General features: G+C 39.7%; 1 protein-coding gene across 1 annotated transcript in view; it reads left to right on the top strand.

The window, feature by feature from the left end:
• BMP7 (bone morphogenetic protein 7) overlaps positions 1 to 23,375 on the top strand; it is an 85,952-nt gene extending 62,577 nt beyond the window's left edge. The window contains exons 2-7 of the mRNA XM_015823851.1: positions 3,729 to 3,921; positions 14,085 to 14,233; positions 17,849 to 18,046; positions 19,070 to 19,146; positions 21,012 to 21,122; positions 23,190 to 23,375. Coding sequence (XP_015679337.1) covers positions 3,729 to 3,921; positions 14,085 to 14,233; positions 17,849 to 18,046; positions 19,070 to 19,146; positions 21,012 to 21,122; positions 23,190 to 23,339 — 878 coding nt within the window. The 3' untranslated portion in view covers positions 23,340 to 23,375. The remainder of the gene's footprint in view (positions 1 to 3,728; positions 3,922 to 14,084; positions 14,234 to 17,848; positions 18,047 to 19,069; positions 19,147 to 21,011; positions 21,123 to 23,189) is intronic.
• The last annotated feature ends 4,375 nt before the right edge of the window (positions 23,376 to 27,750 follow it).

Raw genomic sequence — 27,750 nt, 5'->3', positions numbered from 1 at the left:
TTTTTTTTACAAACAAGTACCATGTAAATGTATTGAAGTCCAAATCTACCATCTCCTGCAATTTCTATACTAACTTGGGTGATATTTTCCAAAATGTTGGAGGGCACCAAGTTGGGCAAGATTGACATAGAACAATAAAAAACCATTAAAGATTGGCAACTGCAATGAATTGTCACGGACCACATCCTGTGTAGCCTATTTAACTTTGATAAATAGATTAAGCTTTTGAAGAGCAAGTTCAGTGGTCATAAGATGCATTTCTTACATAACTATCCTTTGTATAAAATGGGAAGTAAAGAACCACAGAGAACTTCAAATGAAACAAAAATATTAAAATCAATATGATCTTCAGGTTTACCACTATTCAGTTCTGATTCAAGCAATATAAGATCATGGGAAGCAATGGACAATGTTATATGAGTCACACCATTCATACAGTTAGCTGTAGCCCCATTGCTAAATGAAATATGTCTGTTACATATGTCTGGTTTTATACTTTCCTTACATCGGTGCACTATCTAGCCCAGGGGTAGGCAACCTTGACTCTTTTATGACTGGTGGACTTCAACTCCCAGAATTCCTGAGCCAGCACGGGGGAACTATGGCCTCTTTTATGACTTGTGGACTTCAACTCCCAGAATTCCTGAGCCAGCATGAGGGAACTTTGGCCCCTTCATGACTCGTGGACTTCAATTCCCAGAATTCCTGAGCCAGCATGGCTCAGCTTGGAAACCTCTCCCTTTCCCCTCAGCATGGCTGGCTCAGGAATTCTGGGAGTTGAAGTCCACGAGTCATCAAAGAGCCAAGGTTGCCTACCCATGGCCTAGCCTACCATACTTGATTAACTCATTTGTTCCTCACCAGTGATTTCTGTAAAAAAGAAGTTAGGAAAAACACAAGTTTGCCTAAATCGCTAAGTGATTTTTACTTACAGCTAACCTGGGATTACTAGTATGCTAGATGGAGCTAACAATTTAAAACTTATTTCAATCTTTTCTTGATGATAGGGCTGTTCAGCCTCCTACTGATGGGGCTGAGATCCATCTTTATGTCTAGTTTAAGCATAGAGATTGTTGGTAAATACATTCCTGAATGTGGAGTAGCTTCTGTGCCTAGGAGTGCTTTTACGCAAGTCTGGTTGATGTGTATATTAGATTAGTTTAAAGGCCAATGTAGTCAAGTATCTTGGTTTTTAACAGTGGCCTGCCTGTTATTGATGGGAATGTTTGTAGATTCTTTTCTCGTTGTATAACCACTACTGTATTTTTTCATTGTATTGCAGTTGTTTATATTCCACTAATCATCATCATCGAGAAAGAACTGGGAAAAATACAAAATACAAAGACTGGCAAATAGAAGTAGAACAACTGGGGCAAAAGAAAGCAAAGATAGTACCAATAGTCATAGGTGCCTTGGGTGCAATCCCCAAAACATGTGGAGCACTACTTGAATACCATCAGCATTGACAAAATGGACAATTAACCAGAAATCACCTTCAGAAATCGTGGGTGCTCCATCACTGGAGGTTTTTAAGAAGAGACTAGACAGTCACTTGTCTGAGATGGTATAGGTTCTCCTGCTTGAGCAGGGGGCTGGTGTAGAAGACCCCCAAGGTCCCTTCCAGCTCTATTCTACAGTATTCTAAAAAAATCACCACCAGTCAGTTGCAAACTTTACTTGGAACAGCTTATATACTGCAGCTTATATCTTTAACACTATCAAACCACAACATTGGTCTATCCCAAGTCTTTGGGAAGAACCCGATTAGTGGATAAAAATGCCAAATCCAAATCCATATCTGGCTGACGGTGCCACCAACCATAGTAAAACAAATATTGATGTGGAATTCACAAGAGAAATTAACTCAAGTAGCTCCTCACCAACTATATGGAGAGCCATATACTGTCTCCATTGTCTCAGTAGATGGCAGCACCTGGTTGATATTGTCTGAGCTGAAAATAGCAGGATCAGGCCTGATTAGACCTGGATAGAAAACATCCTGGGAATGCAAAGGTTACTTTGAGTAATCCCAGAAGAAGGCAGTGGGTAACTATTTCCTAACTGTTGCTAAGAAAACTTTATGGAGATATCCATGAAGTCACCAGAAGTTGAGTTCAGATTGAGGAAAGTGATAATTAGAGGTAATGCATAGCTCTTGTGATTAGTAGCTAATAGGAAAGTTAGTTCTCACCCGGTCAAAAAAATAAACTATGATAATGGATCCAGTGATTGTAAAAATAAAGGACAGATAGAAACAACCTGGCTTGCTCAAAAGAGAGGCCAAGTAGGACAAGAAAGAGAAGAACATGCAAGAGAATTTGAATAGAAAGGTTATTTTTTTAAATCATGGCAATTGTTGAAATTCTTTGGTTATTGTTTCTATTACTTTTTTCAATACATATGACTCATCTGTCATCAGACAACTGTTGAGAGACAAATTTATGGAGAATAACATAAGAGTGTTTATGGAGTGATATCACATTTTAAAGCCATCTATGTTAATGGCCATGGTCTATATATCTTCTAGAAGCAAATTCCATTGTTTAAGCATGAGTTGTCTGAAGAAATATTTCTTGGCAAAAGGAGTGAAGTGGCATGTTTCCTCCCCTCCTTTTTGTATGTTTTTTTTTCCAGTTCCCACTCTAATCTTGAAATTTCTCATGTCCTCCTCTCCAAGTACTAATCAGGGCTTTGACCCTATTTAGTTTTGTTGAGATCAGCCACATCTAGTTAGGTACCATCATCTGTGGTGATTCTGCCCCATTTTAGTGCTCTCCCAATGTTGATAAAAAAATTTCCAGTATTCCTTTGCATTCTGTCTGGTGGTTGAAAGAAAAAAAAATCTAGCTAGAAAGCCTGGTATACCCTATATCAGAGGTCTCCAACCTTTTGGGCACCAGGGACTGGTTCCATGAAGAGAGATTTTCCACGGACTGGAGGGGGCCTGGTTTCATGTACTGCCTGCATCTTGTGGATGGGGCTTTGCTTGTTTGTGCGGACCAGTTTCTGGCATGCCACGGACTGGTACCAGTCCACGGACCAGGGGTTGGGGACCCCTGCCCTATATGCCCTTCCAGAAACTGCAATGAGAGCGGATACTAACAACTTTCTAAGATGGACCAATAAACCCACTTCTGCCAGTTCACTATATGGGACTAACAATGCTCTAAAGTCTATAGGAGATCCAGAAATGATCAGTAATGTATATCTGTTTTATCATCCTCTAATATTGTACTTCATATTATATACTGTATATTTTTTAGATAGTCTGGGTTTGTGAATGTGAAACTCAGACTGGATTGGCTTGGTTTCTCAGGGAGGAAGAGTGCACAGATCCTTCCCAGCATCTGGCACGTCCATCTAGTTTGAATAACACAGCAGACACTCAACTCTGCAAAGTTTCTGCAAAGATTTAAAATACGTTGTGAGTAGTAATATCCTCCTATCCCTTGGATACATTCTCTTCTCTACCAGAGAAGAGAGTATGCATAACATCTAATGCAGGGGTCTGCAACCTTGACAACTTTTAAGACTTGTGGACTTCAACTCCCAGAATTCCTCAGCCAGCATAGCTGGCTGAGGAATTCTGAGAACCGAAGTCCACAAATCTTAAAGTTGTCAAGGTTGCAGACTCCTGATCTAATGCATAGATGTTAATTCTGCCATTGGATATTTTACGGGCCACTAAAGAATTATTTGAGCCAATCATTTGCTTTTTCTTTTTGCAGTGGAACATGACAAGGAGTTCTATCATCAGCGCAGTCACCATCGTGAGTTCCGATTTGACCTCTCTAGGATCCCCGAGGGTGAAGCAGTAACTGCAGCTGAGTTTCGAATTTACAAGGACTACATTAGAGAACGTTTTGATAATGAAACATTCCAAATCAGTGTCTACCAGGTCCTCCAAGAACACCCAGGAAGGTGAGTGGCTAAAAGACCCCGGAAACCTAAGAGACTGTTAAGAATGAAATATAATTCAATAGTGCCTATAACATGGTGTGTGTGTGCGTGTGATCCTTGCTTGTTATTTAGTATCCTCATCTAAAGACTCAGGGCTCAGTGTGTGAAGTGATCTTCTGAAACTTCCTTTGTTGAGATGATATGGAAACTCTGTTTTTAGCACTTGACCTCCAGAGGCTGTTTCTGTTCAGCTTAATTATCCCCCTTAAAATGCAACTATACTTGTGCACTTAATGTATTTAGCTTTGAAGTAATAATCAAGAATTCAGGTGTAAGCCTTTGAAGAGCAGTTGGTTTAATTAATGTAGAACTTGCTTATGAAACAGGTAGTAAAATTAGGACAGTTCCACGAGGAGTAAAAGATTGCTTGGTGACTCTGTTGCTTCAACTGCACTGAGTTCCTCCATGGCTGGTGAAACAGGACTCTCACTGTGCTAAACTTTCAGAATGGCTTTATTTTCAGTCCTTCAGAATGGTCACTTGAGAATGGCTTAATATGGCAGACTTCACACTGGAACTCCAAAGACAGATTTAAATAATAGGAAAGCAAATTCCAATTGAAAGTTAGAAAACAGCAACGGAGCAATAGCTACTGGATAGTGGAATAGTTATCCAGATAGATAGTAGACTCCCTGTCACTGCTTAAGCAGAGGATCTGTCAAGTGTACCCTCACTGAGGATAATTGAGCTGGAAGGGATTGAGCTGGAAGGGATTTGGAGGTCTTCTAGTCCAACCCCCTGCTCTAGCAGGAGCACCCTATATCATTTCATATAGGTGGCTGTCCAGTCTTTTCTTAAAAACCTCTAGTGATAAAGCACCCAGATTCCATTGTAGAAATCTGTTCCACTGGTTAATTGTCCTCACTGTTAGGAAGTTTCTCCTTAATTCCAGGTTGCTTCTCTCCTTGATTAGTTTCCACCCATTATTTCATGTCTTGCCTTCTGGTGCTTTGGAAAATAAGTTAACCCCCTCCTCTTTGTGGCAGCCCCTCAATACTGGAATACTGCTATCATGTCACTCCTAGTCCTTCTTTTCTCTGGACTGGCTGAAGTCCCCTCTGATTCTATGATTTTGTTAGTTGAAGTGTTGCAATGCCTGTAAGACTTTTTAATAATGATGTGATTGGTGGCATGTAAAATATGGATGGAAACTTTAGCTATTTGTTGTGTCTGTTCTGTAACCAGGTCAAGTTTTCAGATCAGTTACTTATATCAGAACCAGTAAGCAATCTAAAGTTCATTCAGGAGTTCAAACGAGGGGTCCAGCCATAAGTAGACTCTAAAGCTAGGCCAAAGGTCAACATCAGTGTATCACCAACTAAGATGCTCAACTGAAGATCAGAAGAGAAGCTTTTGTAGTGTTCCCACTGATGAGTAAGCCTTTATTCACATGCCGATCTGTTTCTCAAGAGAGCATTCCTTTGAAGTCCTTGGTGCTCTCTGAGCTTGGTGGTTTTGCAGGCTCCAATCTGGGTTGGTCACTGGGACCAGAGGCTTAATCTTCCAAGCTTTTGGACTTGTGCTGGAGCCCATCCTCATCCGGCTCCAGCACAAATCTGAAAGCACAGAAGACTAAATTCTGGTCCCTGTAACTGACTCAGATTAGATCATGCAATGTTATCCTGGGACATGTATATTTGTCCTCATTGGTGGTTTTCTTTCAGATGTTTCATTACCAAACTAGGTAACACCACAGAGCATTCTTTTGCCTAGCTATTACCATCTCTTTTGCTGCCCAGTAGAGTATGCTTTTCAAGCTTTGCTACTGTTTACTCCTAAGCAAGACATATGTTTTCTTCTGTAAATCAGTAAATAGATAGCAATAGCACTTAGTCTTATATACTGCTTCATAGTGCTTTACAGCCCTCTCTAAGCTGTTTACAGTGTCAGCATATCATCCCCAACAATCTAGATCCTCATTTTACTGACGTTGGAAGGATGAAAGGCTGAGTCAACTTTGACCAGGTGAGAATCGAACTGCTGGCAGTTGGCAGAATTAGTCTGTAATACTGCATTCTATCTACTGTGTCACCATAGTAGATAGATGGATGGATGGATGGATGGATGGATGGATATAGATAGATAGATAGATAGATAGATAGATAGATAGATAGATAGATAGATAGATAGATAGATAGATAGATAGATAGATAGAAAGATATTCAATTTATTAATTGGCGTGCCTTTGTAATTTTACTTTGTTTTATGTCTCCTGAATAAATAATAAACCAAGTCTAATATTTGTGTTAAAAATAGGAGATGAGGCAAACAAATTATCTAGTTTGGAATGACTTCCATAAATTGGATGCTCTTCTTCCAAGACTGCTAATCCAATATTGCTGCTCAGTATATTATAAGATACCAGAGAGAAAAGTTCCAAATAAGTGTGGGAAAGATGATTCCTTTGATCTCTCTTCCTGAGGGGGTTTCCCTCCAGGCCTGCTGCGTACACAGGATTCTAAGTAATGCAAGAAAACAGATGCAGTGTACAGCTTCCCAGCTGACTCACAGCCTGCACTGAGCAATGCCATGCCTTCATTTCAGCAAGGGAACTGAAAGGAAAAGACAGGGAGGGGGTAGCTTTTTCCCACATAAGGTTAACCCAAGCAGTAATTTTCAAGAAGTGTCTGTTTGCGCCATTCCCCCCCAAAGTAAACTTTCATGAAATAGATTTGTGAGTAATAGAAGATGATTGAACCAAGCAAATCAAGTCAAGTGAAACCATGGAAATTCCACATCAGCTCTCAACATTTAAGGCTGAGTGTAGTGCTTTGTCATCCATGCTTCCTGTTAGTGCTCCTTGATTTGAAAGCTCCCGAGTGAATTTCAATGTTCAGTCAATCAGAATAGAGCTGGAAGGGACCTTGGAGGTCTTCTAGTCCAATGCCCTACTCAAGCAGAACACCCTATATACCATTTCAGACAAGTGACCGTCCAGTCTCTTAAAAACCTCCAGTGATGAAGCACCCACAGCTTCTGAAGGCAAAGCTGTTCCATTGATTAATTGTCCTCACTGTTAGGAAGTTTCTCCATTGTTTCCTTGTCCTGCCCTCTGGTGCTTTGGAAAATAAGTTGACCCCCCCTCCTCTTTTTTAGAGCCTGGCTGAGTAGCAATGAGGTCTAACAAAATGGCAGAGAAGTCACAAAGCTTTGTCTGTTTCTAAGTTGGCTGTCAAAAGGAAGGGGAGAGTTTGATGTCCCAATTTTCAAAGGGCCACCCGAGGAATATGGGAGAGTGTCCTAGGACCTAGGTCAATTAGTTGGACACCAACTGCTCTGTCTGGCAGCAGAATTCATGAAGAGGCCTTTCTTGTTATCTTACACCCACAGGTAATTTATGAAGAAGCCAGATGAGATTGGGTAGAATTGGGGTTTTTACTAATTACTGTTACTGTTACTGTTACTCTTAAATCTCGGAGTGTAGAGAAGCACATAGATGACCTTGGAGAAGATTTGCAGCAACAGTTAATAAAATATAAGCTTAGCTGAGGAAAACAAGGAAGCATGAGAAAGAAAATCAAGATTGCCCCATCTTGACAGTCTTTATATAAGAGGGAGGGAAGGACAAGGCTGCCAGACTTTCAAGATTCTGTTACTATAAGAAAATAAAAATTTAATATTTCTTCTTAGCCTGGTCTACTTTGAAGGGCAGACATGGGGTTCCTGGGTAGTATGTGTATTTATTTTAAGATCTACAGGGCACTTTTGTTCCATTTGCATTGTAAAATATTCTTAAAATCATAAATCTTCAGAAAGACTCTAGCAGCTAATGACAGTTTTAGTAGGGGATACCCTGATCAGAAATAATTGCCACATTTTCTTGAAAAGTAACTGGCTGATGTACCATAACCAGGCTTTCCCTCCTCATGGTGCTCACAGACCTTGGGGCTCCCAATGCTCCATATGCTATTTGATTTTTCTAAAATATGATTTTAATTTAAAAGGAGAGTGAAATGATAGCACACCGTAAAGCAGATTGCCAGCCTGAAGCACAATTCATTTCCAGGAATTTTCTGAGCCCCACACAAACAATAAAATTACTATAAAGTAATGAGACTGTTGCAGCCATTTATAAGAATGTTTCTTTCATCATTTCAGATTTGTCCACAAGCCCTACAAGATTATGATTTTATGATCTTAAGATATGCTTTTTATTAAATCAAGATTACAATTAAAGAGTTAGTCCTTGTTCTCCAGATTATCCGGGTATGCATTATACAGTGTACATAACATTTCTACAGTACAGTAGGGTTCTTTTGAAAATATAGAAGAAGTAACTGTCAGATGCAGAAAAAGTCCTCTGAAGGTAAAAGTTGTATTAGGGAAAGTACTTTTAAAATTGTTAAGTGTTTCCACCTTTATCAGATTTGCTGATCAAATTGATTACATTACATTACATCACAATACATGACATGATCTCGTGCTTCAATAGCTAGAGAAAGATCTTTCAACTGGGGAGTTGGAACATTTTCCCAGCTCCTTAAAAAAAAACCCTCTGGTGGCTGGCTATTATAGCAGGATAAATGTCATAAAACATAACAAAAGATCAGCTTGGTGTCTCTGCCCTAATCGTCCAGAGTTGTGAGGGAGATGGGCAGTTCTAAAGATGGATAGACAGATAGATATTGTGTTTCCCTGAAAATAAGTCCTGGTCTTTTTTTTTTATGCCTCCAAAAGAGGCACCAGGTCTTAATTTCGGGGGAGGCCTTACCTGCTTACCTTAGGACTGCAGCAGACAGGCCTCCCAGACCCCAACACCTGTCGCACAGCTGCCTGACTCCTTTTGTGTCCGCTTGCAGCCATACGTCATGTGGCGCATCACGTGCCGCTGCTTGCAGGAGGCCGCGTGGCGTTTTGGTGCTGCTGTTCGCAGCAGGAGGCCAGAGACAAGAGGATGTGTGGTGCGTGGCACTGGTGCTGCTGTGCATGCCACAATGCAATGTGCTACATGTTCTCCAACCGCAAGAGGCGGCACCAGTATGACACGCCACGTTGCCTCTTGCCACAAGTGGTGGCACCGGCTCAATGCACCATGTGGCTTCTGGCCACGAGCGGTGGCACCGGCATGATGCACCACAATTTCCCCCCCAGCTGTGGTAGCCCCCTCAGTCAGCTGGAACCTGAATTAAGTAGAACAGGAGACCTATTTCTCAGTTCTAAAATACAGTAAATCTCTTTTACTCAGGCCCAACTAGTGCATGGTGCTAGTAACCTCTACATCAGGGGTGTCAAACTGCAGGCTGATGTGTCATGCTGAAACCATGCTCACCCCAGCTCCAGCAATGGGGGGGAAAAGTCACAATATTTCACGACACATCACGTGACATTGCGAGTTTGACACCCCTGCTCTACACAGAGTACCATACTCACAACAATGCAGGGAGTCAAAAAGACGACTAAAGGTAGAATGTCCAAACGGCACTGAAAGTAATTTAAAAAAAACCCCATCCTGATGCTTCTATTTATACTTTCCCTGTTAAATTTATTGATTCCATTCTCCTGGGGTTTTGAAGCAGAGGGCCTGATTCCATTCAGAAAACTTTTTAGCTGCTTTTAGAGTTACAGCCCACCAGACAGAGGGTTTTAAAAAAAATCAAATTGTCATTTTCAGTCCAAATTAGATGTTATAAAATATTTAGAGTAATCATCCAACCTGCAGCAATCAACAATGATTAGACTAGTTGAAAAGTCTGGGAATTAACGCCTTGGTATCTGGAGGCTTCACAGGATATGGAAAGCTTGTCTGATTGTTAGTCTGATCCAGAATAGCTCTTATATATATATATTTAATATATTGCCTTGCAACACAGCTGTAATTGGCCTTTATTTGTTTTAAAGAGGCCATCAGACTATCATTACTTGTATTTATATTATTACAGCCTGTCCAGAAGTCAAATTAAGTTGAAATAATCATTCCCCCAAGATTAAGGTCAGGTGTGCTTTAGCAGCTAGAACAGCAAGTGAAACTACTCTAGCAGTATCTTTCTTTTAGCTTTCTTGTCAAGTCGCTTCTTTCCTGCCAAACTGAGTGATGCATTGTGGTATCATCAGTATGGAATAAGGAAGACACTACAATTATTTCCTTTTCTTCTTTGCCTGTTAAAATCTAAGAAGCTGTTGGAAGACGAATTGGTGTTGAAAATGCCTGATCTTCTTGGGTTTATTTGTTAAAGCAGGAAGATGTTTTCAGAATAGGTCCTTAATTCAGGTCTAAATAACCTCATTATGGTAGACATAGGGTTCCACCTTCTGATTCTATATTTTCATAATTTATTGTGCATTTTTTAAAAAACAATACTCAGTAGGGCATTATTGTGTATCTCTTCCATACATTTCCCAATATTCTGCCAATTCCTAAAGAGTCCTGTGGACTTTCTATTACACTTAGAAACAGTGGTGGGATTCAGCTGGTTCGCACCACTTCGGCAGAACCGGTAGCTAATTTTTTGTTGCCCAGGCCCAGAATGGACTTCTGGAAGCGGCATCCACACAGAGAACCAGTTCATATAGCTGAATCCCATCACTGGGGAGGGGGCTTGGATGGGTTGGTTGAGGGTCAGTGCTGTCTCTGGTTAAGTATGTTATGTGAAGGCAGCGTATGGATTGCATGGAATACATGAAATACATTGTTCACATATTTGAATCCCACCACTGCTTAGAAACCTAAATATTTAGATGGGTTTCTGATGGGCCAGCATGAAACTATAATGGAATTGATGAGATAAAAACTTTATTCCTGCATTATTTTGATCTTCCAATATGTCAGAGGGTCTGTGCTTGGTGTCTGGCAGATTCCATGCTTAGCTCAATTACTTTTAATTAAAAATCACATGTAAAAATACCATGCTGTAAAGCCAAGCCCAAGTCTCTAGCCCTATTTTTAAAGACTGTAATCTCAAGAGTGCTTCCTGACCCTTCATATACTATGCTGTGGAAACATATAGGACAGGGTCAGCAGAAGTGGCAAGGAGCCTGCAAGAAAACTAAAGCAGGTGATTGGGAATATTCTCATTTGTTTGCTTTCTGATAAAATCCCATCTACAATGCCTGGTAATTTCTGAAAATGCCCATAAAGTGTCTTTCAGAACTTACCGGCACAAAAAATATAAATACCTCTGTTGTACCAGATGGTTCAGTTTTGGTGTGCCACCCATAAAACCTTGATGATAATTGCCTCATTAGTTTTCATTTAAAAGGCTGAAACGAGAGAGCTTAGCAGCCGGTTTAGGAAAACTCAATTGAATTTAGTAACACTTCAACCAGACTTAATTTCAAATGGGTAAACTGTTGATCGCAGCTGAATTCACTTAATATATTCCTGTTGTTGAAAACTTGCAAGAGAAAGTGCTTACCGTCATGTTGCGTCCCAGACAGTCCCAGATGTGAGACCAGATTTGTTGTAGATGGTCCAAAAGTTGCTGGAACCTGCGTACATAACTGCCCAGATTAGAAAGAAATAACCTAGATATTGCTTCTGTCTCAGACCTTCTCATGATTCTCTTGCTTGATCTTTGTGCTTACTCTTGAAGTTGCTCTAGTCCTTTGTTGAATGTTAAATTCCATAACCTCTGCCTTTTTTTTATGAGTATGCTTTGTGGCTTGGTGCTTCTTTTATCTATAAAACCCTGTACTATCATTCTACTGATAGTAGAAGTAGTAGTTCAAGAATTTATAGAGCACCCTAAAATTTTCATAACCACACAGATGGGCTTATCTTTGCTTCAGTTGGAACCCACACAAAGTAATTAGTTACGCAAATATCTATGCAAAAGTGTTCACAGTATGCTTGGCAAGATGACACATGCAAGTAAGCAAAACAGGCTTGTAAATGAAGCTGGCATGTTGGTGTATCCAATTATCAAGCTTGCACAAACAGTTGCAACTTCCAAGTGGCCTATATTAACTATAAATTGATTGTATCAGGAATGGGGTGGGAATTAAGGCACTATTTAGAATAGCATGTGGGTCACCCCAGTCCAAAAATGAGCATGAAGAAGGAGATAGAAATATGATATGATATGACATGTTATGACATAATATGACATGCTATATGATACCATTCATACAGTGAGAGAGAATTGATGGGATGATATCCTCATTCAAAACAGTTGAAGTATAATCCAATATTTATTTTAGGATTTGTGGGTTTCTCCACACTATTGGCCAATGGCTCCAATGAACAAAGAATAACATGAGAGATCTAATATCTGTCAGTCCATCCATCCCTCCATCCCTCCATCCATCCCTCCATCCATCCCTCCATCCATCCATCCATCCATCCATCCATCCATCCATCCATCCATCCATCCATCCATCCATCCATATGAAACACAGGCAAAAACAAAGAAAATTCTACTCATAATGGCTTGAGAATCTTAGTCAATATTCCCTGGATTCCAAGAAAGGAAAGTTGGATGACATTGAGGCTGATCTCCCTCAGACTCCTTCTTCAGGCAGTAGAGAATGTCTCCATAGAAGAGAAGAGAACTTTTTCTGTTTTCCCATGGATAACACGAGTTTGCTGCTGGAACATCTAATTGGGCTCCAGCTTCCTCAGTTGTGCCAAAATGGTAGGGTAGACTAAAGCATTGTCCATGTACCTTGCGTGATGCATTCTACGAGTAGACCTCACCTTAGGACCACAGTCGGGACCAAAATTTCCATTGCTAGCAAGGCTGTTGTTAATGAATCATGGCCAATTTTACAAGCTTTTTGCCACAGTTGTAAGCAAATCACTGCTGTTAAGTGACTTGTGTGATAGTTAAACAAATCTAGCTTCCCCCACTGACTTTGCTTGCTGGAAGTCATCTGGGAAGGTTGCAAGGGGTGATCACACAACCCCGGGTTGCTGCAATTGGCATAGAGACATGCCAGTTGACAAAAAATTGATCATGTGACTGTGGGTAGGAAGCAGTGGTCATAAGTGTGAGAACTGGTCATAAGTCACTTTTTCATGCAGTTGTAACTTCGAATGGTTGTAAGTCAAGGATTACCTGTACGAAGTTTTAGTGAAACTTTCGTCATATATAACTGCCTTAAGAAGAACTGCATCTCAAAACTACCTGGAAGATTCTTCTGTTATAGAAGATGGTCACCGGAGTTTATGGTGAAATAATAGCTTTAGCAGCTTCTACATGGAATTCTAGAAATTATTTGTTATTTACTTTTAGTTTGGGGTACTAAGGACTATAGTGGACGAGGCTGAGATGTTCCATTTCTTTTCTTTGGGACTTGGATTTTTTAAAAATACAATCATAGTTAAGGCTTAATTGATAATATTTATCCTTGTTCCAATCTAAAAAGAGCAGAAAAGTATGCTGCAAATACTTGGTGGAAATTTGCCAGATTTTAGAGGCACTGTCAGCAGGTCTTCTGGGAATTGCAAAGAATGTTCCAGCCAACAGGTTGTGGATTGCTTTGCACGTTGGATGCCTGCCTATAATTCACTCTCTATTTTTCAAGTCCTTGCAGGAAATGAAACGATTTTCTAGGAAACGTTGAATTGAAAAAGAATTGCCACTGCCCTAGATTGGTAGAGTTTTTGTTTTTATTTTTGGGTGGTGCTTTCCAACTGAAAATATTGGAGGGGAGGGACTCATACTAACTAGAATCAATAAATTGTTCTTAGTGTTACATTTAGACAAATTGTTAATTACATTTCCTGCATTATGGTTCCAGTTCATTGAAAATTGTATTTTAAGCAAAATTCTTTACACTGCACCACATATTGTGATCTAAACATGTTTGTTGTTTAAAATATGGGTATGTATGTATGTATGTGTGTGTGCATGTACAGGTTTCCCTGTCGTGTTCAACTCTTGGACACAGTGCTCATCTCCGTGTCTTAACCGAGGGAGACTATTTCCGTGGTCATGTGGCCAGCATAGCTATATACCAAAGGTGCAGAGGAAGCTGTTACCATCCCACCAAAGTGGTACCTATTAATCTACCTGCATTTGCATGCTTTCAAACTGCTAGGTGGGCAGGAGCTGGAGCAAGGAACGGGAGCTCACTCGTTGCATGGTGCTTAGGTCTCAAACTTGGACTGTCAGCTCTCCACACACACAAAATTCTAGCAATTTTGAAAGATCTTCTCTCCCATTTTCCTTTTATTTTGTGTCTAGGGATTCAGATTTGTTCTTACTTGATACGCGTATAATTTGGGCTGAAGAAGAAGGTTGGCTGGTATTTGATATTACAGCAACTAGTAATCATTGGGTGGTAAACCCGCAGCACAATCTTGGCCTGCAGCTATCAGTGGAGAGTATAGATGGTGAGTATCATAAAATAACATTTTGGCAAATCTTTTACAGTTTGTGCTTGGGATAATGACCAGTTGTATTTAGAGATGGTGTCACTTTCATGTGTCCCCTTGGTAGGGAAGGTGGTCCTTTATTCAAAGGTATCCTCTGTCCAACCAATATCTGGATTAGGATTCATAAAAAGGAAGACAAGGTCCTTGATTAGATTTAGCTTCAGGTTATTCTCCTTCACCTCTCCCAAAAAGCTTTTCAAGCCCTAGTTTAGACTTTCCACTGGCTTCCATTGGCACAGTTTATTATGTGCACCTGGAAGTCATTTTACCTTTAGATCAAGTACTTTCTTGTTTTGTTTTTGCCTCTGGCAATACAAAGAAACTACCAGAATCAGACATCTTCCTCCTTACTGAATGAAGACTAAGAAGAACAAGCTAAATTTGTTAATGTAAGAAAAGTATATGTGGGCATTGGCCATTTCATCTACCCCATGGAAATTTGAGTCTAGGTGGGATGGTTTTGAAGGGATTTTGAAGTTCTAACTGAAACATAAGTTCACATTCAATAGTAAGTAGACCAGGAATCCTCAACCTTGGCAACTTTAAGACTTGTGGACTTCAAGTCCCAGAATTTTTCAGCCAACTCCCAGAATTCTGGGAGTTGAAGTCCACAAGTCTTAAAGTTGCCAAGATTGAGGACCCTTAAGTAGACAACCCGTGACCTAAATATCAGAGATATTTCCTTACTTAAACAGAGAAACAGAATGACCAAGGGCAGAAAAATCAGTGAGAGTAAGAATGACTTCTGGCAGCCATTGGTGGGATTGATCTACACAGCCTCCAGAAAGCTAGGATGGGACTGGTCTGTTGAACCTCTGGATGGCAATACCCCAGCACTGAAGCTACCATAATTTTTCCAAATTTCAATTCCATGGGAGTCATGTGTCCTGGATTTTGGACACATTCTTAAGTTAGCCCAATTGAGGTAAATTGGTTCAAAAATTATTGCCCTATGATGCACTGTTTCACCCAGGTTAGGTTATAGACATGAAATTTTTAGTAATATATAGATGACAATTTCTATTCTTTGATAGTTAAATCCAACAAAGGTAGCAGAAAGAAAGAAAAAAGAGAAAGAAAGGAAGGAAGGAAGGAAGGAAGGAAGGAAAGAAAGAAAAGAAGGAAGGAAGGAAAGAAAAGGAAGGAAGGAAGGAAGGAAGGAAGAAAGAAAGAAAGAAAGAAAGAAAGAAAGAAAGAAAGAAAGAAAGAAAGAAAGAAAGAAAGAAAGAAAGAAAGAAAGAGAAAAGAAGGAGGGAATTTTAGAGGGCTTTTTTTTTACTCTTGGAAAGTTTGGCTAAAGTGAAGCAATGTAAAAAAGGCTAAAGTAATTCATTAGCCTCGGGCATTCTGTTATCTTCTAAGTCTGTGAATGCTTTCCTTCCTGACATTATATTGGAGCAACAGCTTACTTTGTAAAGTTAACTTGATTTCTTACATACTCGTTCATATCCTGTTTGTCTCATTATAGTGGCAAGTTGAAGAAAACTCTTCTGCAGCTTGACTCTAGACATACATGCTTGGCAGTAAATCCCTTTCAATTTATTGGCCTCCAGAGCTAAGGAAATGTTCGGTGAATGTAGACTTAGAACCATAGTGTCTAAAACATATTTGCATCATTTCATCTGAATGAAGGGTATTGCTTTAGAATTAATACAACTATATTCTTCTCTAAAGTCTCCATGAGAACCCATCAGAGTGACAGGGAAGGAACTTTCACTATAATGAGATTAGAACCCAAGACAGGGAGTTAGTATAGATAGGAATGTGAGCTTTTTTTTTTTTTAACTTAAACAGGGATCCCCAACCCATGGCTCACTACTGGGCCGTGGCCTATTTGGAACCGGGCTGCCTGAGAGGCAGGCCAGTGCGCACTTGTGCATGCAGCTGCACAAGTGACAAGCTGGCATGCACGCATGTGCGCCAGCCCACCACTCGTGCGGCCCAGTTCCCCTCTCCCACAGCTGCGCCGCCAAGCTGCAAAGGTTGGGGACCACTGACTTAAAAAGATTCATTAAATTACATAAAATCTATTTCTTAATTTATCTATAAAATACTGTTTAAGAAAGAAAACAAATCGATACCTCCAATATTTAAGAATGAATGATTTGGTCCAGCATTACTATGCAGCTGAATTGAAAAAATATTATTTATATATGCATTATTGACTACATGGGTATGCTAGGGAGCTAAAAAATGACCATATTTCTGATGACCACTGCGTGCTTCAGAAATCCATTGGATGCTGGTATTATTTGGAAATGGTATGAATAAATTTCCTCTGAAAAATCAGTGTGTTCTCTCGTTTTCCATCCTGGTCAGTTAAATGATGGTGGGATTTTGGAAGTTTTCACAAACAACTAATAGGATCCCTAGCACTACTAACTTGGGGGCTAGATCTTAAAGCATTTAGAGCATTCGTGTATCCTGACCCACATCAGCTTGCCTGACTACTAAGATAGACTTAAGAGGCCTGTTTGATTTTCAATAAATCCCAAGTCCCTCAATACACTCCAGTTTCACCAATCTCTGGAAGGCTACTAGACAGGGGCCATCACATATCTCCAGACCTCAACCTTACTTCCCCAAAATGGACCACCATTAGCAACATCTTCTGGGATACTCATATTGGATAGATCCCAATAATACTTAGAGCTAAGCTCCAAAGGGCTTCATAGGATGAAGCCTGCAGTGTGAATTGTACCCAGAACCATATTTGTAATGTAGATGCTCTAACCAGCAAATGGGCCACTTTATTCTGAGTCAACTGCAACGTTAAAGTGAATTTCAAAGTAGCCCCATGTAAAGACTGTTGCAGTAGTCCACAATATCATATTTGTTTACATAAGACTAAAAAATTTATTGGGATGTCTTTTAATAAGAAAAAGCTGTTTCTTTCTATCTCTCAAATGGATGTTTTCTGGAAACACACCAGCTTTTATTTTAGGACATTTTTATTTTAAGCTAATAACTTTCAAAGAAAATTTAGTGTTCTGTTGGGCTTAGTTTTATGGCTCTTTTTTTTAACAGGAGCACATTAAATTATAAATAGTTGAACTCAAGAAACGTCCCTTCCCCCACTTGTTTTTTTAAAGAAACCAAAGAATAGGAGAAAATAATATTGAAGTTGATCTGGAATAACATGGCTTTCAATAGAGGTAATTGCTTCAGGAATGGCAAATTTCAAAATAGAAAATGGGTTTTTTTTAAAAAAAAAAATTGAGCCATTTCTTGTATGAAACGTCTTGCATTAATTTACATGTTTAATAGAAATAACACTTAGACTTACATAACCCTGCATAGTGCTTTACAGCAGACTCTCAGTGGTTTACAATGTCAGCATATTGCCCCCGAACAATCTGGGTCCTTATTTTACCAGCCTTGGAAGGATGGAAGGATGAGCCCCATCCTGGCTGTGTGTAGAGTTAGCTTGTAGTATTGTATTCTAACCACTGTGCCATCATGCATGGACTATCTTCCTACATATTGGAGGCTTCTATTATTGCTGGCATAACTGGGAAATATTCATTTGTAAAACTAATTTGTCTCTTTCCTCTTCTTTCTCTTTCCACTTAGGACAAAGCATCAATCCGAAGTTTGCTGGTCTTATTGGAAGGCATGGCCCACAAAACAAGCAGCCATTTACAGTGGCCTTTTTCAAAGCTACCGAAATACACCTTCGAAGTATCCGTTCTACAGGAGGTAAACAGCGGAATCAAAACCGTTCGAAGGCACCTAAAAATCAAGAATCTTTTCGAGTGTCGAATCTCGGAGGTACGCAAACATTAGGTGTGTGATTTCTATAAAATTAACATTGGGGATTAAGCTAAGAAAATGAAACTCTTTCTGGTGATTTTCTCTCCTTCCTAAATTGTTTTTCTGAGCCTTGCTTTCTCTGCTGTCAAGATACTTAGTGGTTGAGAAGTCTTCAAGAATGCTTCTCTGCAACCAACTGGTTATCAAACTTCATGGATTGCAGTGCACAATTGGAGTCTGTAGACCATTCTTAGCTCAGAATGGCCATTTTGATCATTCTAAATCTGAGTTCAGGACAAAATAGAGATGTTGCTTTGAGTGTTTTACTAGAAAAGAAAAAAGTATCTTACTCCCAACATTTCATCTGAAAGCTACTCTCCTAGATGGAGTAACAATCCATGCTAAGCAGTACATACTGTTGGGCTCCTCAGGCAGGACACTTGGAAGGACACCAACGGACTGAATTTTTATTGTCACACAGTAGTTGCAGTCATAATATAGACAATCTCTGTATTATGGGAAAAATGTATAGAATATGTACCCAGTCTTACTTCCGGAGAGGAACTGTACCAATTTTGGTTTTTAGTGCATGGCTGCTTCATGATTGGCCACCATTTTGTGCTTTGGGAGGGAAGGAAGGAAGAAAGATGTTATTGGATTTAGGATTTGCACTTATGCTGCGGTGTAAAGAGTCTACATTCTTTATATATCCCTCCTTTATTATTTTTGTAAATAACTCAAGATGGTGAACATACCTAATACTCCTTCCTCCTTCTGTTTTCCCTATAATAATAATCCTGGGAGGTGGGTTAGGCTGAGAGATACACATACCCTTATAGGGTAGCATGGAATTTTATTGCACTGTTTATAGATATTGTCATTATTTTAGAAAAAAAATATTTTTTAAAAAAGTCATTAATGAATGTAACTACATCACCTCAGCTAGCCTGTGCCTTATTATAATTGCCAGACTGGTTGCTGTGAGACAGTTGGTCTCACGTTGCTTTCCCTTCTTTTTCTGCCCAATGCTCTCCAACTCAGAAAACAGCAGCAGTGACCAAAGGCAAGCTTGCAAGAAACATGAACTCTATGTCAGTTTCAGGGATCTTGGCTGGCAGGTAATTCTACTTTTATACTTGGAATTAGAGATCCATGGTGCGCTTCAGTCTACTTATTCTCAAGTGGGTAATGTGAATACTGTGACCTCATTTTCTTATTATGTCCACTTGTAAAAAAAAGCAAAAAACCTGTTTCGGCAGGTAAGATCATACAGATCTCCAGGTTACTTGCAGATAATTCAAGGGCAGGTGTTCTTTGCCTATAGAATATTCAGATCCACTAATTTATTTATATATTTTATTTTTATTTTCTATATCCGATTTGAAGGTCACCCATCCCACTCGCAGAGCCACTGTGAGTGGTGTACAATTAAAACATTAAAAACCATGTATGTTATATTCCAAAAGGAGGCAGTTTAAACATGAGTAAAATAATTAAAGTTAGAAAGGCAGAGGAAGGGCCTTCTAGGCACTGTTCAACACCAAAGTTGTGTGTCTGTGGAGATTCTCAGTCGGTGTCTTTGAAGAACACCAAAGTTGTGTGTTCCTCTGGGAGACCCAAGCGAGTCGGCAGAGCCCAGTCTTCAAATTCTTTTGAAATGCCATGCTGGGGAGGGGATGCCTTGCTCCTGGGGGGGGTGAGAGTATTCCCAAGGGCAGGGGTGATGGCAGAGAAGGCTCTGTTCCTGAACCATGTCCGTCAAAATGTTTCATTTCTATATAAACCAAAAGAACCAGTAATTTTAAAGCCATCTTTAATGGGTAAGGCTGAGAGAGAAGGATTGGCTCAAAGACAACCAGGTGGCTCTCATGCCTAAGAGCGAACTAGAACTCACGGTCTCCCAGTTTCTAGCCTGGTACCTTAACCACTATAAGGAGTGAATACAAATCTAATAATATATTTTTTTTAAAAAAAAAATCAAAAGTAAAAAAAGTCATTCTAATCCAATTTTTCTTCACCTCAGCAACTTTAAGAGGTGTGGACTTCAACTCCCAGAATTCCCCGTTTCAGCATTAGGGGAAGCAATTAAAGTTACAGCGATTGAGAAACACTGCTTTAGGGGAAATGAAAAAATATCCACAGCAACCGCATTGGAGTTGATACCCTTGAAGTGGATCTAAGGCCGTGGTGGAGAACCTATGGCACGCGTGCCACAGGTGGCACGCAGAGCCCTCTCTGTGGGCACGCGCACCGTTGCCCCAGTCCTAGGCCTTCAGCTGGGTTTTATAAAACCTTTTCACTTTAGGCCTCCGCCGCTGTGTGCAAAAAAAAAAAAAAAAGGTTCAATCAATCAATCAATTTCAACTTCTTGCGGGAAAAAAAAAAGATCTCGCAAAGTTGGAATTCATTGATTGAACTTTTTAGTCCTATCCAATCTGCCGTTACCACCAAAGGCACGCCACCAAATGGGCTACGCCCACCAAATGGGTCACGCCCACCCAGCACCCGACGATACATAAGTGGGTTTTGGGTTGCAGTTTGGGCACTCGGTCTCTAAAAGGTTCGCCATCACTGGGCTAGGGATAAATTAATGTGTCTGTGGCAGGAAATGAAGGTTAAACTTTGTTAACCCTCTCTTTGATCTTTAGATGATAGCACAGACCAGAGACATTAATTTAGCCCTTGATAATCCCTAAACTGTTTTGAGCTAAAGTAAACCTCTCCTAACCCCCATCCTTTTTGTCATCATTCTTTTATTGCAACTTTTAAAAAAGAAACATGGGGGGGGGGGGAAATCTACAGAAACAAATTAAAATAAAAACAATATTATCTAACCAATTCAGTTATAAATCCCCATTTTAGTGAATGTCCTATATGTATGCAGATGCATTTCAAGATTTATTTATTTTTTTTGAAAAAAATGATGTTGTTTATCGGATAGCTTTATTAAGTGCTCTCCATCTCTCTGCCTCACCTAACCCAGGACTGGATCATCGCTCCAGAAGGTTATGCTGCTTATTACTGCGAAGGAGAATGTGCTTTTCCATTGAACTCTTACATGAATGCAACAAATCATGCTATTGTACAAACACTGGTAAGTTTCTCTTAAAAGTCTTTCGCAACAGTTCTGTAGCCTGATCAGTGTCATTCCATTAAAAAAAAAATTATAAGAGAGTTGAACTATATGGATTTCAGGAAAGTAAAATAATCATTAACTGCACACTACATTTCTTGTATCTTCAATCTGGTAATTTGTCTGATATCAGGTTGGATGGTATTTGGTGAACTCTGGGAAGTCCTTGGTGGTCTCTGAGCTTAGTGTTTGCTTGCAGACCTTTCATTACCAAACTAGGTAACATCATCAAGTTTAAATCATGTATCCACAATTTACCATTTTTAGATAGGATGGCAGTTTCTGTCCTCTCTTCCCCCCATCCTGTTAATATGTATATATAAGATCATTGCTTTTAATCATGCTAAGCAAACATATCCAGTAGACACATTTTTTTTCATAGCAATATACCTCTCATATTTCCTCAAAAAAACCTCACATAAGAAAATTTTGAGCAATATTTTCCATCATCACAGATTATCAGGAGCTAAAATTCCATACCTGGGAGAGGATATTGGGTTACTCCAAGATTATAAACTAGATCTAATTATTAATTGACACTATGAGTAAAGAACTCGCAGCTACATTGACAGTTCAGGAATAGCTAGTTCAGCTACTTTGATGGTGGTAAACTGTCTTCTTTGGGCAACACCCAAAGTTGCCATGCAGTCAGAGGAAATCAAGTGTTGGTAATAATAGGTGCCAAAACTGGATGTTCTAGTTGCATAATGGGAGGAAGCATTGACAGGGTGGAAGAGTATGGCGTTCAACCAATTAACATGTGTCTATGTGTATTTATAAATTAGTATAAAAATGGAAGTGAATAAAAGTGCATTAAGTACACTTTTACCTTTTTAACTATATTTTCACCAAGAATGAGAATTTGAAAACTACTAAGAAAATAATTCAGATATTTGAGAAATCCAGTGCTGTATCTTTTGGATACTCCACAAGAGAGAGGAGGAGAGAAAGGAGGAAAAAGGGGAAGAGAAATATTATTGTATTCATTCAAATAATTTCTTCATATCACCAGTTCCCGAGGATAGGAAGAATATCTAAAGAACTGTCAAATCCACAGAGACAAATGCTTTCTATGGCTGTAAGAGCTGCATTAATGATAGTGTGTGTGTGTGGGAGGGTGAGTTGTATGCATGCACCACATACCCACAGCACACACACACACACACACACACACACACACAGAGTATTGCAAATAATATTATCCCTAAACATTCACCTTTTATCCTTTTATTTACCCAGCCTTTATTCTTGCTCACTGCCCTTTCATGACTTCCTCATGTAACAACTCTTGTTGATCTTCTGTAAGACCTGTTTCTTCTAAACCCAGGAATTATAGTCTTCTCAGTACAGAAGTCAAGGTGTCAGATCTCCTGGCTCCAGTTCTGATAGAACTTGGTGGTAACTTTATTCGCAAGCCCTGTTCCTTTCAATGTCTAGTATCCACAGAGCTTGTTCAATTCATAGTTCAAAAATGCCTTGTTTAATTCTTGCACAGTGATCACCAAACTTGTAGAAAAGCAGGTCTTTCAAGAAATTGGTATAAGTGGCAGTGGTTGTAACGTCAGTGTAGCAGAAACAGGAAGCAGATATGGAGGGGAAAAGAACCATAGTCCAGGGGTCCCCAACCCCCGGTCCATGGACCAGTACCGGTCCGTGGCATACCAGCAACCAGGCTGCACAAACAAGCAAAGCCCCATCCGCGAGATGCAGGCAGCACACAAAACCATGCACCCTCTGGTCCGTGGAAACCCCTCTCTCCATGGAACTGGTCCCTGGTGCCCATAAGGTTGGGGACCTCTGCCATAGTCCATTTCTTGAGAGCCATATTCCAGGCTGCAAAATTCCAATGATCACTAGATGGCAGCAAGGAGTGAATCATTTTCAGTGTCTTTCCTGTCATCGAATGGTTTCCTGGATTCCTTCAATCTCTCTGGTAGCCCATCTGATGCTGTTGTGTTGTATTTGTGGTTAATATTCAGCTTCAATTCTTGTAAACATCCTGATGTCTCATAACTTATTTGCCTCCAGGTTCACTTTATAAACCCCGATACCGTGCCGAAACCTTGCTGTGCCCCAACACAACTCAACTCCATTTCCGTCCTCTACTTCGATGACAGCTCCAATGTCATTTTGAAGAAATACAGAAACATGGTGGTACGAGCCTGTGGCTGCCATTAACAGCCTAGTCAGGAAAGCTATTTCAAAATGTGCAGACTGAATTGTTTTTATAAAATAGAGAGTTGTAAAAAAAAAAAAAGAGGAAAAAAAGAAAAAGAAAACTATCTTAGGAAGAACATGATTTTTGAGATGCAAGTGCTGCTTTGAGTAAAGTTGGCGTTAGATTGCATGAAAGCATCTTGTTCTTATGATGAAAATAAGGATGAATTTTAGGAACAGATTTTTTTCCATTGCAAGTGCCTTGTCAAGAAAACAGACCTCTTTTCTTCCTTACTTTTCTTTTCTTTTTTTTTTAATAAGAAAGCTATTTGAGGTGTATATGAATGTGGAACATGTCCATGAGCGCTACGTGCAGGTTTATAGAACTTCTTCCTAAAGAAATGCACCATATGAATTAAAACATATGAATGAATTTAAGTGAATCCACTGGCTATTTTGACCATATTACTAGGAAGATGTGAATTATGACTTTTTTTTAAAACAATTCCATGGCCTTATATGTTTGAGATATTCCCTGCCAAGGCAGCTATAAAACTTTTGCAGTGATTCCAGTCACTGAGCATTATGTATATACTGTAATTTCTGCAGCTGGATCTCCTGTTTCCCCCTTCAAAGTGAGCAGACAGCATTACAAATCCAAGAATCAGGGCTGTACATAATATCCTTGTATGGCCATGCATAGTGTTCCATACAAGCAGAGAGACAGCAAGATAAACGGCATACAGATTTGAGTTGCAGTTGGCTGTATTTAATGTAATTCATAGAACTGCACAATTAAGCTTCCACTATTTGAGAAAACAGGGCTGACGATAACATTAACTAGAATACTGACAATAAAATTTGACAATCTATTTCCCAAATCAGAGTAGCAAATATGCAGATTTAATCTAATAATATTTTAATCACTTTTTTCTGACAACATTTCTTCTTTTCCTATGCTTTAATCCAATTTGATAGGCAAGAGAAAAGTCTAAATATTCAGAAGAGTGTGCAGGAACAATGCATTCAGCCAGTATAGAGATCTTTTGTTTCTGAAAAGTGCCTTCTCCCTTTCTGTTTTGGCAATGCTAATTTAAATCTTCGTCTGATCTGAAATGGGAAGGGAGCAGAAAGGTGTAAAAAGTTAATACAATAATAGCTGTTGAATTAAAAGGCTACATTCTTAAGCCACGTTGGTCAGACTAATCTGGATGAAGAGGTGGACAGCTTGTCAATATTTCCACAATGCTAAATGACATGGAATTGCTACTCTGTTGAACAGTGGTAAGCATTTTGTGATTTCCAGATGCTACTGAATTGTAAGTCTCATGTTTCATTATTAGTCATTGTGGCTCAGAAGCTGGAATTCAACATCTGTAGATCCATGTGTTACCTATTTCTGCATAGATTGTGCAGATTATTCATTGGAGAGAGCGGTTGGGAGAAAAGTACAAGGATAGAGGTTGGGTCTGTTATGTAGAACAAACATTAATCAATAATTTTATAGCAAGGTAAATAATTCAGGTTCTATCATCAAGCAGAATTGTTTCCAAAACCTGAGAATGTTATTGCTCTTCCAATTAGCTTGAGGATGTCCAGGTACGGCGATATGATTTTCAGCTGGGCTGTATGTTGTCTCAAAAAGAATTTTGACCATTCAGGAAAATTTCATAGGAGAAGATACCAAGATAAGAACCTACATAGGAAGGCTAAAAGAGCTGAGCTAAAAAAGTATTGAATTTCAAGCAGCAAGTGTAATATACCATCAGCTAAAGCTTTGGTAGTCCAAAAAGGATGTTGTGGCTGAAAAGTGATTGAAGCCATTCAATTTGTTATAACTGCAAGGTTGCAGATAATAACTCTCAATCACTGAACAGAGTCCCATGGAAAGCCATATCTAATCATTACTTGCTTTAAAAAAATTCAAAGGCTTTTTCCGCATCTAAAGATATTAAGGCAGCAGAATCCGTTTTATCCTCGGCTATATGCAGTATGCTACTTAATATATGCAAATTATCTGATGCCTGAAAATTTTTGATAAGACCCAACTGGGAAGGATGAATTATATCTAGTAAGATTTTTTGCAAGCATCCAGCCAATAGGGTAGTTAAGACCTTGGTGTCCACATTTTGTGGGTCTTTACTTGGTTTTAAAATCTTATATATATCTCATAGAATTATGATGGTAATTTATCAACCTTAAATTTTACCTCATTATATACTGCCCAAAGAATAGAAACCAGTGCAACCTGCGCATGCCTTATACCAGTGATTCTCAGTCTTGGCAACTTGAAGATTGTGTGGACTTCAACTCCCAGAATTCTCCAGCCGGCATAGCTTTTTTGGAATCTGTCATGACTTCCAGTGGTTGCTAAGAGAGCAGTCATAAGTTGAGGACTAGCTGTATTTTTGTTTCTGGTCTCCCTGAATATTAGAGAGATGTTTCTCCCCTTCTTACTGCTAATAAGGCTGCCTAATGAAGTTAATTTGCTGCAGTAGTACACAGAAAGTATTTTATCACACAGTGCCTAAGTAAAATTTCTAGGATTTGTTACCACATGGTGAATTGCTGGTTTTTAAAATAGGAGGAGGATGGGTCTACCAAAGACTCTGAACCATGGAAGCTAACTTCTACATGATCATATATATAGGAAGCTAGGAACAAACCATATTGATTGACATTGCCTTGCTATCTATGAAATCATGCTTGGGAATGTTCTAGACTGGGTGGCTGCTAGATGGAAAAGGCCAAAAGTGGACTTTCTTACTGGTCAGTTTACTGGTCAGTTTACTGGCCAGTTTCATATAGGTAGATTGTGGAGATAGAGCCCAATGGGAAAGTAAAGAGACCAGAGTGATTTTCAAGCATCCCTCAAATTAGAGCTGGTTCTAATCCTTATCTTTTCTCCCAGTGAAATTTATTTTTGGATCAAATTAATTGCCCTTCACCTGCTGATGAAGCCAGGAGGTGATAATCCTAGCATATTTTTATATAGATGCTTACACCAGCTTCATATGTCTTTCTAGGGCAGTGGTGGCAAACCTATGGCACGGGTGCCAGAGGCGGCACTCGGAGCCCTCTCTGTGGGCACACGTGCCGTTGCCCCAGCCTTGCCTCCCCCCGCGACCCCCTCCTCTCCAGCAGCCCCCCTGGAGGAGACTCACCCTCGAGCATGGCCCACACGGAGCAGCACAGCCAAGGACATGGCAGCCAGGCAGCGTAGTCAAGACTCTGCCCTCACACCCCATCATGCAGTTGATGCTGCAAGGCGCGGGCAGAGGGTGTGGCTGCCATAGCGCTGCTGGGCTGCCTGGGCAATCTGCGGTGGGCCCTGGAGGCGATGAGTGGTCCTGTGGGCAGGCGGGGCGGGGGATGGGGAGGCAGAGCGGGGGCAGGCAGGGGGGATGGAGCGGGGGCGGGGCCAGTTTTTGGGCACTCGGTTTCTAAAAGGTTCGCCATCACTGTTCTAGGGTTTGGTGTACCTCGTTCAGGGAACTCTATTTAATGCTATACTAGGTAAAAAGAAAAATGTGGTCTTCCTGAGCCTGTTACCTTCAGGCTGTGTTGGGACAACAAAAGCAGGATTCCTGACCATCATGTCAATCCTGAGCATTGTAGGACACCAGCTTCGGGGAGACTGCCTTATGAATGAGTATGTATATAATATATGGGTGATCTGTAGTGCCTTCTTTTCCAGATTATGTTGGTAAATATTCTGGAAGAAAACCTTCACGAATGAGTTCAGCCTCTTTATGTGTATTAGGGGAATAATATTCCTAGGGTCGTTTCTCTTCCCAACCTTTATAAATAAATGGCCTTTTTTTTGGTTAATTTCTGTTTTAAGTTCCATTCTTTGTACATGTTTTTGTAAATAGTTTTCACAAAAGCCAAAAAAAAAATATTATTTATTTCAACCTCTGTATTTCTTTTCTCAGTCACATTTGGAAAAAACAAAACCAACCAAGCAACCGACAAAACAAAAAAAAAAAAACGTCTCTCATTTGAAAACATTGTTGTTTCTTTATTTAATAAAATATTTATTAACAGCTGCTGGTGAAAACAAATAAATGTTTTGGGGACTTTTTATTTCCTTACAGCAGTTGTTTTTAGATGGTTGTTTGTACAAATTAATCAAATAAATCATTGCCATTTTATGTGGTTTTAAAATGAAGTCTCTCTTGTGATGTTTTTGTGTGATTATTGTGCTTCCTTTCCTTCTTCACAGCCCCATCCTGTAAATGTTCCTTTGAGTTCAATGGGTTTCACTGTCAGGACAAATGCAATCCCATTCAAAGAGCCACAAATGAATAAAGGCTACAATTCCTCATTTATGTACCTCAGTATAAGCTCCAGGTAACATAAGGAGATTTTTCCTTTGAATATATTTGCATGTGGATGCTCTAGAAAGGTTGAAAAGTTTTGGGACCCAGTT

The sequence above is a fragment of the Protobothrops mucrosquamatus genome, unplaced genomic scaffold (assembly GCF_001527695.2).
Source record: "Protobothrops mucrosquamatus isolate PMUCROS unplaced genomic scaffold, P.Mucros_1.0 scaffold2015, whole genome shotgun sequence".
Lineage (NCBI taxonomy): Eukaryota > Metazoa > Chordata > Lepidosauria > Squamata > Viperidae > Protobothrops > Protobothrops mucrosquamatus.
This window is presented reverse-complemented; position numbering and strand designations above follow the sequence as displayed.